The 14,100-nt window shown below is 39.5% G+C and overlaps 1 protein-coding gene across 4 annotated transcripts in view; it reads right to left on the reverse strand.

Annotated features, from left to right (window-relative positions):
- Window positions 1-1,625: 1,625 nt before the first annotated feature.
- The window catches only part of TNFAIP8 (TNF alpha induced protein 8), a 131,559-nt gene continuing 119,084 nt past the window's right edge, over window positions 1,626-14,100 (reverse strand). For all 4 annotated transcript variants that reach the window (XM_023548879.2, XM_023548887.2, XM_010590457.3 and 1 more), the window contains one exon: window positions 1,626-2,487. In XM_023548879.2, coding sequence (XP_023404647.1) covers window positions 1,922-2,487 — 566 coding nt within the window. In that variant the 3' untranslated portion in view covers window positions 1,626-1,921. The remainder of the gene's footprint in view (window positions 2,488-14,100) is intronic.

Genomic DNA, 14,100 nt, shown 5'->3' on the forward strand with positions numbered 1-14,100 from the left:
TACTATTGGCTTAACTCAGAATGATCTAAGCACATTTGGATCCTTTCCAGCTTTTTCCCTTGACTAACTTCATGCACAAAGGGAGTCCTGCTACATCAGAAATGAACTTCTGATCATGATTTTATAATTGATCTTTCTAAGGCATGCCTTCTAGGCACAGGGTTGGTAAGGAGATGGGTTACCTTCAGATGATGCTACTGAGAAATGGCAGTAAACAGCAGTCCTTCCTTCAGGACACATTCTTACTGCCTTCCCTCTATGTGAGATTAAGTGTAGTTCCAATCCCATACCCCACACACATACCTGATCTCTAGGAAAGGTCCTAAACATGGAAATTCCCCTAGCTAGAGAGGTCATTTCTGCAGTCACTATGCTGTTGTTTATATAACAACAGATTGCTTGTGAGTTCTAAGAAGTGAGTATGGTACTTTTAGTTCAAATCTTAGTGTCAGGATTTAAATTCAAACCAGGGAGATAATTTTTGTCTCTGCTGCCTGTCTTAGCCAAGCCAATGAGGGGCCCAGAGAGACCGACCACCTCCTCTAGGCCGTAGCCGTAGTGGATTAAAACAAATTTCAATCTCTAGAATTTCCAGTTTGGGGGCCTTTCCTGGTGAGCTATGATTTTAATGTCAATATTCTGGGAGGCAGGCAGATTCAAGGCAAATGTACACTGAACCACAGATATAATGGCAAGGCAAATATTTAGTGCTGCTGGTTGGGTCTGTTACTTCTTAGATGACAAAGTGCGCCTGCGGGTATCCAATTTTTTTATGTCATTCACACACCCATGAAATTATATAGAAACAACACACAAACTGCTTAAAATGTAAACATTCTTTGGTTTACTCATCAAAATAGCAAATAACAAAAGAGCAAAAACCTTATCAGTTAAATAAAAAAGTGACATTCTTTATTTACCTATCGGACCTTCTTATACATTTGAAATGCATTCATTTTCATGCTCACATTCTGTAGCAATATCCTTTCTTCTCCTCTGCCCCTCCTCCCCCTAAATTATTTCGGTGGGTTCTTCCCTAAAATGAAGATTGTTTTCTCTTCCTTATATCACTTACTTTTTATTATCCCAATATCAAGAATGATCTAGATTGTCTCTTTGTCTATTATATTTGAAGCTGATATTAAAAATGAAGAGTTCATCAACACATTTTCAAGATAACATGAAAGTTAAGCTTTAACCACGCATTTTGAGGCAATGGCATATTACATTTTTGGGAATTTAAGTATCACCATTGGTTTAAAAACCAGTACTCAATCCCAGAAGCATATTCTTACTTTGGACATTATTGATAATTGTCCAGTATAGTTCATTTCCATAGTAATGATTTCAGATGAGCAGTTTTTTATTTTTCTGAGGATTCATTTTGACTGCCTCAGACTTAACTCTTGAATGTCAACAACAAAAACTTTAATGAAAGGACTGAGGTAACCTTGAAAATAGAACAGTTTCTAAAGGAGCAATAACGGCAGGAGAAAGCTGTTGGCTTTTAAAAAGAGGTACATATACACAGTAAGGAATAGAAATGAATTAAAATACGTAACTTTATACATGTTAGAAATATTCAATGTGCCACAAATACAACTGCCCTAAAAAAGATGTCTTGAGGTTTGGAACCATACGTATTTTTCTTTGTATAACTCGGTATCTGAATTATCCAACCACACATTTTCCCCATGATCTGTTAACTGTTTGGAAGCTTTTCACTAGAATTTTTGGAAATACGTTTTTCTTCAAACAAAACATGCCCTATAAAAAGCACTATCATTAATGCTTGACAAATGAATTGGGCGAAGTCTTTCTGAAATGTGTGTAATCTTTAAAAAATTCTTTTTTCCTTCATAAATCAGCAGTGCTCCATCTTCAAATAAATCATGAGCAGTCACAATCTTAACTCACATGCTCATATGTTCTCTTCATCCAACATTTTGTTGATACCATCACAAAGTTTTTGTAAGTGCGGTTTAAAATTTCCAAATGGATTATACAAGGCAGCCAAAAATTCACAATTTGAAAAATGATCAAAGACATTATTAACCCGTCCATGTGACTTTGCGGTGAGGTGACGCTGAATGATCTGGTGGAGCATCTCCCGGCATTCATTTAGCAGCCTGGACAACACGTTCCGGTCAAAGGTGTAATCCACCTGATGGAAGCTGACCACCGTCATAGCAAGCTGATGAACTTTCTTCTTAAATTTCTCCATGAGGGCCAGCTCATCTTGATTAAACTGATTATTCCTGTAAAGAATGGCCAGCTTGATGACTGTTTTGATGAGATTTTTGATGATTTTCTCTGCCTCCTTCTTGTTCTGGGTGTACTCCTTGGTCACTCTGTATAGCTCATCTAAAACCTCACTGCTCGTGTCGTCTATTAAGGTGGTGGCGATGGATTTGGACACCATTTTACCCAAGATCTTCTTTTGTGCCTGAACGGCCAGGTTTTTGGAGTTAAACACATCTGTGGCCACTAAAAACAAAGAAAAAGAGAAAAGAATAAGCACTCAGTAAATATCAGTTAGAGAGGCAAATTACGAAATAGGTAACAGGAAACATTTTCTTCTCATTTTCTATACCATTTGTGGTTTGTCTGCCATCTACTTATATTAATCTCCTCAGAAAAGATCTAAAGAATATTTCCCACATTTCTGGGTGATTACATTACTGGGGTTGATTTGTATAATCTTGCCAGCTCAAGTATTTGATACCTTCTATTATTTGATACCTTTTATTATAAAGGACCACCACTCATCTGGCAGTCTGTTGTACCGTGGTGGCTTGCATGTTGCTGGAAGCTATGCCACTGGTATTTCAAATACCAGGAGGGTCAACCATGGTGGACAGGTTTCAGTGGAGTTTCCAGACTGAGATAGACTGGGTAGAAGGACCTGGCTATCTACTTCTGAAAAAATCGGCCAGTGAAAACATTATGGATAGCAGCAGAACATTGTCTGGTATAGTGCTGGAAGATGAGCCCCTCAGGTTGGAAAGCACTCAAAATACGACTGGAGAAGAGCTGCCTCCTCGACTGGGGAAGAGCTGCCTCCTCGACTGGGGAAGAGCTGCCTCCTCAAAGTAGAGTCGACCTTAATGATACAGGTGGAGTCAAGATTTCAGGACCTTCATTTGCTGATGTGGCACGACTCAAAATGAGAAGAAACAGCTACAAACTTCCATTCATAATTGGGACATGGAATGTACAAAGTATGAATCTAGGAAAATTGGAAGTCATCAAAGATGAAGTGGAATGCTTTAAGATCAATATCCTACACATTTGTGAGCTGAAATGGAGTGGTACTGACCATTATGAATCAGATATGGTCTACTATGCTAGACAACTTGAAGAGAAATGGCGTCATAGTCCTTGTCGAAAAGAACACTTCAAGATCTACCCTGAAATACAACCCTGTCAGTGACAGGATAATATCCATATGCCTACAGGAAAGACCAGTTAATACGACTATCATTCAAATTTATACACCAATCACTAATTCCAAAGATGAAGAAACTGAAGATTTTTACCAACTTCTTTCTGCAGCCTAAATTGATCAAATATACAATCAAGATGCATTGATAATTAATGGTGATTGGAACACAAAAGTTGGAATCAAAGAAGGATTGGTAATTGGAAAATACGGCCTTGGTGGCAGAAAACAATCCTGGGAATCACATGATAGAATTTTGCAAGACCATACCATTGCAAATATTTCCCAAATTTTTCTTTAAACAACATATATGGCGACTACACACATGGACCTCGCTGGATGGAATACAAATCAACTACATCTGTGGAAAGAGATCATCAGTCAGACTATGACCAGGGGCTGACTGGGGAACAGACCCTCAATTGCTCATATGCAAGTTCAAGTTTGTGTTAGTTATCTAGCGCTGCTATTACAGAAATACCATAAATGGATGTCTTTAACAAAGAGATTTATTCTCTCACAGTCCAGTAGGCTAGAAATCCAAATTCAGGGCATCAGCTCCAGGGGAAGGCTTTCTCTCTCTGTCTGCTCTGGAGGAAGGCCCTTGTCATCAATCTTCCCCTGTACTAGGAGCTTCTTTGCACAGGGATCCTGGGTCCAAAGGATGTGCTATGCTCCTGGTGCTTCTTTCTTGGTGGTATGAGGTCCCCAATTCTCTGCTTGCTTCCCTTTCCTTTTACCTTTTGAAAGATAAAAGGTGGTGCAGGCCACACCCTAGGGAAACTCCCTTTACATTGGCTTAAGGATGTGACCTGAGCAAGGGTGTTACATCCCACCCTAATCCTCTTTAACCACAAGCAGAGATTATGGTTTATAACACTTAGGAAAATCATAAAATGGAAGGCAACCACATGATACTGGATATTGGGAATCATGGCCTAACCAAGTTGACACATATTTTGGGGGGACACAGTTCAATTCAGGACAAAGTTGAAGCTGAAGGAAATTAAAAGAAGTTCATCAGAACCAAAGTATGACCTTGAGTATATCCCATCTGAATTTAAAAACCGTTTCAAGAATAGATTTGACACACGGAACACTAATGACCGGAAATCAGATGAGTTGTGGGATGACACTGAGGACATCGTACATGAAAAAACGAAAAAGGTCATTAAAAAAAAAAAAAAAAAAAGATCAAAATGAATGTCAGAAGAGACTGTGAAACTTGCTCTTGAGTAGAGTAGCTAAAGCAAAAGGAAGAAATGATAAAGTAAAAGAGCTGAACAGAAGATTTCAAAGGGCGGCTAGAGAGAAAAAACTAAAATATTATAATGAAATATAGTTAGAAAACCAAAAGCATGTTCTTACATGCTCAGCATTTCTCAAGCTGAAAGAACTGAAGAAAAAAATTACCGAAATACTGAAGGATTCTATGGGAAAAAAATTATACAATGCAGGAAGCATCAAAAGAAGATGGAAAGAATAGAGAGTCACTGAAACAAAAAGAATAAGTCAATGTTCAAACATTTCAGGAGGCAGCATGTGATCAAGAACTGATGGTACTGAAGGAAGTAGCCCAAGTTGCACTGAAGGCACTGGCAAAAAACAGGGCTACAGAAATTTATGGAATACCAATGGAGACGTTTCAACAAATGGATACAATGCTGTTAAGTGCTCACATTTATGTACATTCCAAAGAAAGGTGATCCAACATAATGCGGAACTTATTGAACAATATCATTAATATCACACACCAGGAAAATTATGCTGGAGATAATTTAAAAACAGTTGCAGCAGTATATGGACAGGGAATGGTGAGAAATTGAAGCCAGATTCAGAAGAGGATGTGGAACAAGGTATATCATTGCTGATTTCAGATGGATCTTGGCTGAAAGCAGGAAATACCAGAAAGATGTTTACCTGTGTTTTACTGACTGTGCAAAGGCGTTTGACTGTGTGAATCATAACAAATTATGGATAACATTGCGAACAATGGGAATTTCAGAACACTTAATTGTGCTTAAGCGGAACCTGTATATAGACCAAGAGATGGCTGTTCAACGGAACAAGGGGATACTGCGTGGTTTAAAATCATGAAAGGAGGGGGTCAGGCTTATATCCTTTCACCATACGTATTCAGTCTGTAAACTGACCAAATAATCCAAGAGGCTGGACTATATGAAGAAGAATGTGGCATCAGGACTGGAGGAAGACTCATTAACAATCTGTGATATGCAGATGACACAACTTTGCTTGCTCCAAGTGAAGAAGACTCTGACGCACTTATTGATGAAGATCAAAGGCTACAGCCTTCAGTATGGATTATACTCCAACATAAAAAAATGCAAATCCTCACTAGACCAATAAGCAACATCATGATAAATGGAAAATACTGGTCAAGAATTTCATTTTACTTGGATCTACAATCAACACTGATGGAAGCTGCAGTCAAGACATCAAATGACATACTGCTTTGGGCAAACCTACTCCAAAAAGGTTAAAAAGCAAAACCATTTTGAGGAAGAAGTTACGACTCACCCAAGCCACCGTCACCTTGAGGACTAAAGTGCAGCTGACTCAAGCCATGGTGTTTTCAGTCGCCTCATATGCATGTGAAAGCTGGACAATGAAAAGGAAGACTGAAGAAGAATGGATGCCTTTGAATAGTGGTGTTGGTGAAGAATATTGAATACACCATGGGCTGCCAGAAGAACAAACAAATCTGTCTTGGAAAAAGTACAGCCAGAATGCTCTTTAGAAGTGAAGATGGCAAGACTTCCTCTTATCTACTTTGGACATGTTATCAGGAGGGACCAATCCCTGGAGAAGGACATCACACTTGGTAGAGGGTCAGTGAAAAAGAGGAAGACTCTCAATGAGATGGAATGACACAGTGGCTGCAACAATGGGCTGAAACATAGCAAGGCTTATGAGGAGGGTGCAGGACCGAGCAGTGTTTCGTTCTGTTGTACATGAGGTCACCGAGTAGGAACCGACTCAATGGCACCTAACAATAACATTATAAAGGAGCCCCGGTGGTGCAGTGGTTAAGTGCATCACTGCTATAGATTGGCAGTTTGAACCCACCAGCTGCTCCATGGGATAAAGATGTGCAGTCTGTTTCCGTAAAGATTTACAGCCTGGGAAACCCCATGGGAGCAGTTCTACTCTGTTCTATGGGTTTGTTTTTTGTTTTATTATGTAGAGAAGGAGTCCTGATGGCACAATGGTTAAGCACTCAGCCGCTAATAGAAAGGTTGGCAGTTTGAATCCACTAGCTGCTCCATGGGAGAAAGACTTGGTGATTTACTCCCACAAAGTTTACAGTGTAGGAAACCCTATGGGACAGCTCTGTCATATAGAGTCACTATGAGCTGGAACTGACTTGATGGCACACAGCACCACTATGTGGTCAATACTTTAGAAGTTAAAGGGGACAACCTTTTTTAAAAATAGCAGTTTGATTACAAAAGTAGTATGTTTCATGAGGATCCTTGGTGGTACAGTGGTTAAGCATTCGGCTGCTAACCAAAAGGCTGGCAGTTTGAATCCACCAGCTGATCACTGGAAACCCTACGGGGCAGCTCTACTTTGTCGTATAGATTGGGTATGAATTGGAATCCACTCCATGGCAACAGGTTTATGTTTCATAAGGTAATAAGCTTTAATGCAATTCTCCCTAGTTTAATCTTATAAGAAACACATCAAAAATATAAAATCAAGTCAATTGTCCTCTGAGTAACAGCAACCACAATCAATTTACAGAAACCCATTCAAATGCAAGAAGGATAAATGGCAAAGAAGCTATGACAGTGAGTGAAATGGCAAACTGATGGAAGAAAATCAGGAGGAACACGCTGCTTCATAATCCGTTTATGATAAGTTAAATTTCCCAAACCATTGGCCAGCACCCACCAAGCTGGCCGTCCTAACCACCCTGAATTTTAACTCCAAGAAGTTGAGTTTAGGAAAGGAATATTCCTTGGAAGGCCCTTTTGATGAACGGCCATTGTTCTTTTGAACTTTTTATATGTTTTGGGGAAATAACCATGAGCTAATGAAATATGCTGTATGAACAACATATTTTGAAAAAACTGAGGGTTGGTGTTTACTTTTGGAGCTCTTCTAACAATTTGAGAGATGTTTAAGGTACCCGTAATAGTTAAATATATAAAATATTAATGAGACACTACATGTGATGCAAAAAGGAGCCCTGGTGGTGTGGTGTTTAAGTGTTCAGCTACTAACCTAAAGGCCAGCGGTTCGAACCCATCAGCTGCTCTGCAGGATGCAAAAAGGAGAATGATATGGCAGTCTGCTTCCATAAAGATTAGAGCTTAAGAAACCCTATGGAGCAGTTCTACTCTGTGCTATAGGGTCCCTTTGAGTTGGAATCGACTCAACACGAACGATTTTTTTTTTTTTTTTGGTTTATGTGATGTTACTAGCTTAGAGTCTGGTCCAATAAAAATTCTCAAAAAATATTTATTCCCCAAACTAAGTTTAATTTTCCCTACCACAATTTTCCTGTACTCTGTACATGTAGCAATCTGAAAGTTACTCCTCTGCAGCTGTGCTTCCTCTTTCTTCTCCCAGGTCCTCAGAGCTGTAGTGCCCTGTGTCTGCCCTCCATCTTTGGGTCCAAGGACAGCTGCTCTTTTTGCAAATGCCAGTGTATTAGCCTAGGTCTGGGTGCTGGAAAGTGGTCATTGGGTCGTACATTGTCACTGTGTGCCACTGAATCAATTCTGACTCATAGCAAGCCTATAGGACAGTAGAATTGCCCCACAGGGTTTCTGGGTTTCCAAGGCTATAATCTTGACAGAAGCAGACTGTCATATCTTTCTCCCTTGGAGTGACTGGTGAGTTTTAACTGCCGACCTTTGGGTTAGCAGTTGAGCAGTTATCTATTGCACTGGGTAAACCCGTTGCAGTTGAGTCAGTTCTGACTCATAGTGACCCTAGGTGACAAAGTAGAACTGCCCCATAGGGTTTCCAAGGCTGTAATCTTTATGGGAGCAGACTGCCATGTCTTTCTCCTATGGAGTGGCTGGTGGATTTGAACTGCCAAACTTTCAGTTAGCAGCCAAGCGCTTCACCACTGGACCATCAGGGCTCCTAATCACTGGGTAATGGGAGATAAAAGGCTAAAAAATACAATACATAAGGACAAGTCAGGGCATCAATGATATAAAATTATTTCTAGTTTGGACAGGGTAGAGACATTAGAAAGCAAAAGGCAGCTATTTCCAAATTCAAGATGGGAGGGCATTTAAGAGTGACTTCCTCAGTGCAGAACTGTCATATTAGACTTGAAATCAGAGTAAAGGGATGTTTTGGACTAAAGAAAAAAATAAAGCTCATGGTATACAGTATAGGTAGCTGCCAAGTGGCTCCTAATGAGCAGTACGTTATTCATGAATACACAGTGCCAGTCCCCTCCAAGGAAAGAAAGTTTTGATTGAACTAGAAATGGTGTCCTCCCAGATGCTGACACTTAAACTGCTGAAACATGAACTGAAACTGCAGAAGAAGAACTTGAAATATATTTTGAGGAAGAAAAGGAAAGTGAAAAATAGGGAGAAATGGCCCAAAACAAAAAGTTGCCAAAGTTTTTAATATTTTCATCTTTGAGCACTAGTCCATTTCTAATCCTATCTTCCATGGTTTAAGTAATTCATACTTAAAAACTTATACCGGAAGAAACGGCACTCATACAGTCAATATCCAGATTCAGATCAGGGACCATCTTTCACTGCATAACTTTTGAGAAGAATTCAATGCAGAAATAAACCTGATTAGATAGGAAGGGATACCCTAATGGTTTTCATATGCACAGCAAAAAACTAGGATTTCCGGAATTTATTTTACATAAAGTTGAAAAGTTACTTTGTTTTTAATCTATCAAAACATGGCACATACTCTAAACACACGCTGTGAAATAACTGAAACCAGAGAGAGGGAGGGGCTCCTAAGATTCCTTTCTGCTCTGTTTTCAAGTATGGACTTTGAAGTGTACACCTTTTCTTAACTACCTTTCCTATGAAATCTAAGTGTCTCATTTAATTTCAACTATAAAAAGGAAACAAAACAAAAAGTCACTGGTGCAGCACTTTAACTTTCTGTAAGAGAAAGCTTAAAAGGCAAGTCTGCTGCCAACCAAGCAGGATCATTCCCCCATTTACTGGTAACCAAGTCTGAACCAGGACAGAGAAGTTGATCTCTGAGACTTTTACATTTGTCCTAGGGGAACTTTAAATCCTGCTCTGGAAACACAGCAGCAGCTTCACACTTCCATTTTATTCTTTGGATTTATACTGGTGCAGTCATCTTCATAAATGAGGATAAAGCTCTTTCTCCCCTCGACCGCGAAGACATACGTGCAGCGGATTTATTTTCCAGCATTAGCAAAGGCTTTTTCTGACTCAAGTGGGGGTTGTAGCTCAGAGTTGCTAGCCAGGCCTGTGTGGTCTGTGGTCAAGAAGTATGATTTTTTTTCCCCCTTGCAAATTAACTGCCTTTAGCCTTTCCTGTTCAGGCTCATTTGTCAGTTCCACATCCTCAAACGGATCCCTTAAATGCCGGGAGTATCTCAGAGCTAGTTCTGGACCAAGTCCTTCTCCTTCACTGTACCCTCACCCCTGTGTGATCTCACCCGTTCCCATGGCTGCAGATACCACCCATGCACACATGACTCGCGCAGTTATAACTCAGCCCCGACTCTTTTTCTAGATTCATTCTGGCAAATGCAATTCAAGATTTTTCTTTTTGCAGGGATCTCAAATGCATCATGTCCACAACTGAATCCTAGATTCCTATCTGGCCCCCAGAATGCTCCTCGTCCAGTCTTTATTATCTCAATGAATAGCACGGCTTTCGTCCATTTGCTCAAGCCAGAGACCCGGGAATCACGTAACATACCATCCTTTCCCTCACTCAGTCCATTACCAAGTTCTTTCCATTCTACCTTCCCCCAAATTAACTACATTCTGTCCATTTCCCTCCCTCCATTTCCACTGACACCAGCTGAGCCCAAGCCCTTTTGCAGTCTTTTCTCACACAGCAGCCAGAGTGTTTTTTTAAATGTAAATTAGAAAATGGCTCTCCCTATAAAATTTACCACATACTTCCTTTCTAACCACCATACTTCCTAGTTCCTGAAATCACCGTATTTGCCTAAATTTTTATTGCCTGCCTCTTCTTATTAAAATCCAAGCTCTATGAGAGCAAGGGCCTCTGCATATCATGCTCACTGTCATCCCCTGGGCCTAGAACAGTGCCTGGGTACACGGTGCTTCTGACCATAGCAGAAGTCAATTTCCCCATCTCTTCACTATACTTAACTACTTTTTCTATGAAAACATGTTGGCACACAAAACCAGTTTTAAATACATATGCGAATGTTTTTGTTTGTTTTTAAAAGCCAGAGAAGTAGGTATTTGTTTTACCTTGCTAAATATGTAGTTCTCTTCCCTTTAAACGTACTCCGGGGTGTGGTTTCTCTAACTGTCATCAGTCAGGTTTTTCAAAAGGAAAGATTTATTGTATACAACAGGAAAATGTCAGAGGACAATGATGCAAACATTTAGAGTAAAGCAGGGTGCCATGATTCTGTTTTGAGCTGCAGTGGAAGATTAAACACATGCCCACCTATATGTCTGCTGGGACCTATGTTTGAAACATGCGGCAGAAGGATGGACCCCAGGCATGTCCTGGGAAGCAACCAAAATGGGTACAGGAAACATTCTCAAATGAAAAAGTTCTGAAAGTATGGATTCAGTGCTTTACCTATTAAAACAAATTCTCTTGTGTTTGGAAACATACATATATACTTTTGACTGATTAAAAAAAATTATGTCATATGTCAAAAGTGTACTAAGAATAATCATTGTTAAAACCACTCACATTTTACAGAAATAGGATGGAAATGTGATTTTATACCTGCTTTTTTTTATCTGACTTCTCTCCCTTTGTGTCTGTGTGTCTCCTTCCCTGGCGTAATCAATACTGTATTTTAGTAATGTTTGCTGTAAAGTAAACTGATATTCAGGGAAATCCTGGTTTTAGCACTGACAATTGTGAGTTGAAGGTAAGTATTGATGGTGAAAATATACTGACATCTATATGAAAGAAAAGATGGGCTTGGAAGGCAAAAAGCAACAACAACAAAAACCCTAAAACAACAACAAAAAAAAACCTACAAAAAAATCCCACTTTTAAAATAGTAATTAATGAAAAATTATAACCCCCCCAAAAAAAACCCAGATGAAAAACTATAGTATCTGAAAATTAACAAAAATGTTCCAAATAACTACTCTTACCAGGAAATTACTAATATAGTAAAGAACTCATGTCACTCTCTTTACAACCTCACCAGCAAACACATGCTTTTTTTACCCATCAAATTTGTTATACTTGGAACTTTTAAATGGTGACTACAGATTCACATGCCATCGCTAACTCTTGCCTAGTTCGAATTGGATCCTGTTGGCCCAGTATTACAAAGATGGAAAAGAAAACAATCTGGAGAGCATGCCTGGCTGTTGTGGTCTGTTAATAAGAGTTCTTTAAACAAACACATAAAACCTTAGCTCTTTTGCATCTGGATAACTCCAAATCTAAATGAAGCTTAATAAAAATGCAGCTTTGGGGATAAGAAAGTGACCATAGCGAACCATAAACATAGTCACAAGAAGTCAACAGGCCAAGAGTTGATCTTCCTCCATTGGGATTTGGCAATGCTCCAGGAGAAGAGCAAGGAACACTTGGAATGGCTGGCGATATATGTGCCACCATCCTCCACACTCAAAATTCCAGGGTGGAAAATACAACAAGATAGATAAAAAACAAGCAACAAACAAACAAACAAAAACTGCAGTGGAGGGGAGAGTCTCAGCCAGGAATAAGAACTGTGACGGGGGGTTCCCCTGAAAGGGTCAGGAGCAAGGACCATGGCAGCAAGCTGGAGGCAATCTTCTCATTCAGAGAAGAAAAGACAAGTGCTAGGCACCTTAACCCATAAGGTGGACTTATGTCACACAAAAGGCCATCATACACTAGAATCTTGGGAGATTCAATATATCCAGGCAATGAATACAACCTGGCAATGAAATCTAAACTTTGGTGTATATACATTTTCCTGACTCCAAGTGGTATGCATCACCATAGTGACAAGTCATTTACTGTGTCTCATGCCACCTACAGAAAAGTATGAGCTCATTGAAAAAGGCAACACAGTAAAGAAGACATACGTGAGAAAAATGGTTAGTTTGAAAAAAAAAAATAATCACTAGGTGTTTTTGAATGAAGTACTAGGCATTGTCTAGCACACACTTTGGGTTACTGGATTCCTTTTATTGTTCCTCACTTAGTTATTTTAAACTAAGTTGTAAAACAAAAAAGCAGAGGAAAGAACTGATAGTACTGGTATTACAAATGGCTCTTGTCCCTAGAGATGCAATTGAATTTTGTCTAGTGGATGTGCAATTGAGTCCTGATTTTCTTGTCTGCCTGTATATGTGTTTCTCTTAGGATTCTCCTTTAACCAGTTGTAAGATTTTACTGGTTCCCTCCTGACCAAGTCATAGTATTTTTTATCGCCTCAAATGCACGTGAAAGCTAGACAATGAATAACGAAGACTGGAGAAGAACTGATGCATTTGAAATATGAGTTGGCAAAGAAAACCATGGACTTCTGGAAGAGTGAACAAATCTGTCTTGGAAGAAGTACAGCCAGATTCATTCGCTTCTTAGAAGTGAGGATGGCGAGATTTCATCTCATGTACTTTGGACATGTTATCAGGAGGGACCAGTCCCTGGAGAAGGATGTCATGCTTGGTAAAGTAGAGGGTCAGTGAAAAAGAGGAAGACTCTCAATGAGATGGACTGACATAGTGACTCCAACAATGGGCTCCAACATAGTAACAATTGTGAGGATGGTGCAGAACCAGGCAGCGTTTTGTTCTATTGTACATACTGTTGCTGTGAGTCAGGACCAGCTTAACAGCATCTAACAACTCCTTTGGGCCCTGGTGGCTCAGTGGTTAAGAGCTCAGCTGTGCACCAAAAGGTCGGCAGTTCCAATCTACCAGCCACTCCTTGGAAACCCTATGGGGCAGTTCTACTCTGCCCTATAGGGTTGCTATGAGTCGGAATGGACTTGCCAACAACAGTTTAACAACAACTCATTAATTAATGAGTTAAGCAAAATCTCTGACACATGTTCATTTTGTATGAACATGTCATGAACAGTCATGAATTTACCTTCTTAAAAAACATACCTTGTAACACATATTAGAAATTTTTTTTCCATCAGAAACATTTAAAGTAAAATGATCGCAGTATAAACCATCAGTGCACTAGAGAGCTCTTATCCCAAGGCAACTTATTCCCCTGCAGTCCGGGGAAAGTAAAAGGTACTTATAAAAGTCCAAATACCTGTAGCTAATAGTTCCATGAACTGCCATACTGCTCAGAGAAATTACTGAGACTCAGTTTTGTCATCTATAAAATGGGAATAATGATCCCTACCTCTTGGAGTTGTTTTAAAGATAACTGAACATGGAACATATAAGTGCCAGATGATTGTGTGAAAACAGGCACCTCATATAATTCAGTTAATAAGGAGGTATATTTTCTTTTCCATGATGACATTAAAA

The sequence above is a fragment of the Loxodonta africana genome, chromosome 2 (assembly GCF_030014295.1).
Source record: "Loxodonta africana isolate mLoxAfr1 chromosome 2, mLoxAfr1.hap2, whole genome shotgun sequence".
In the NCBI taxonomy this organism is placed as follows: domain Eukaryota; kingdom Metazoa; phylum Chordata; class Mammalia; order Proboscidea; family Elephantidae; genus Loxodonta; species Loxodonta africana.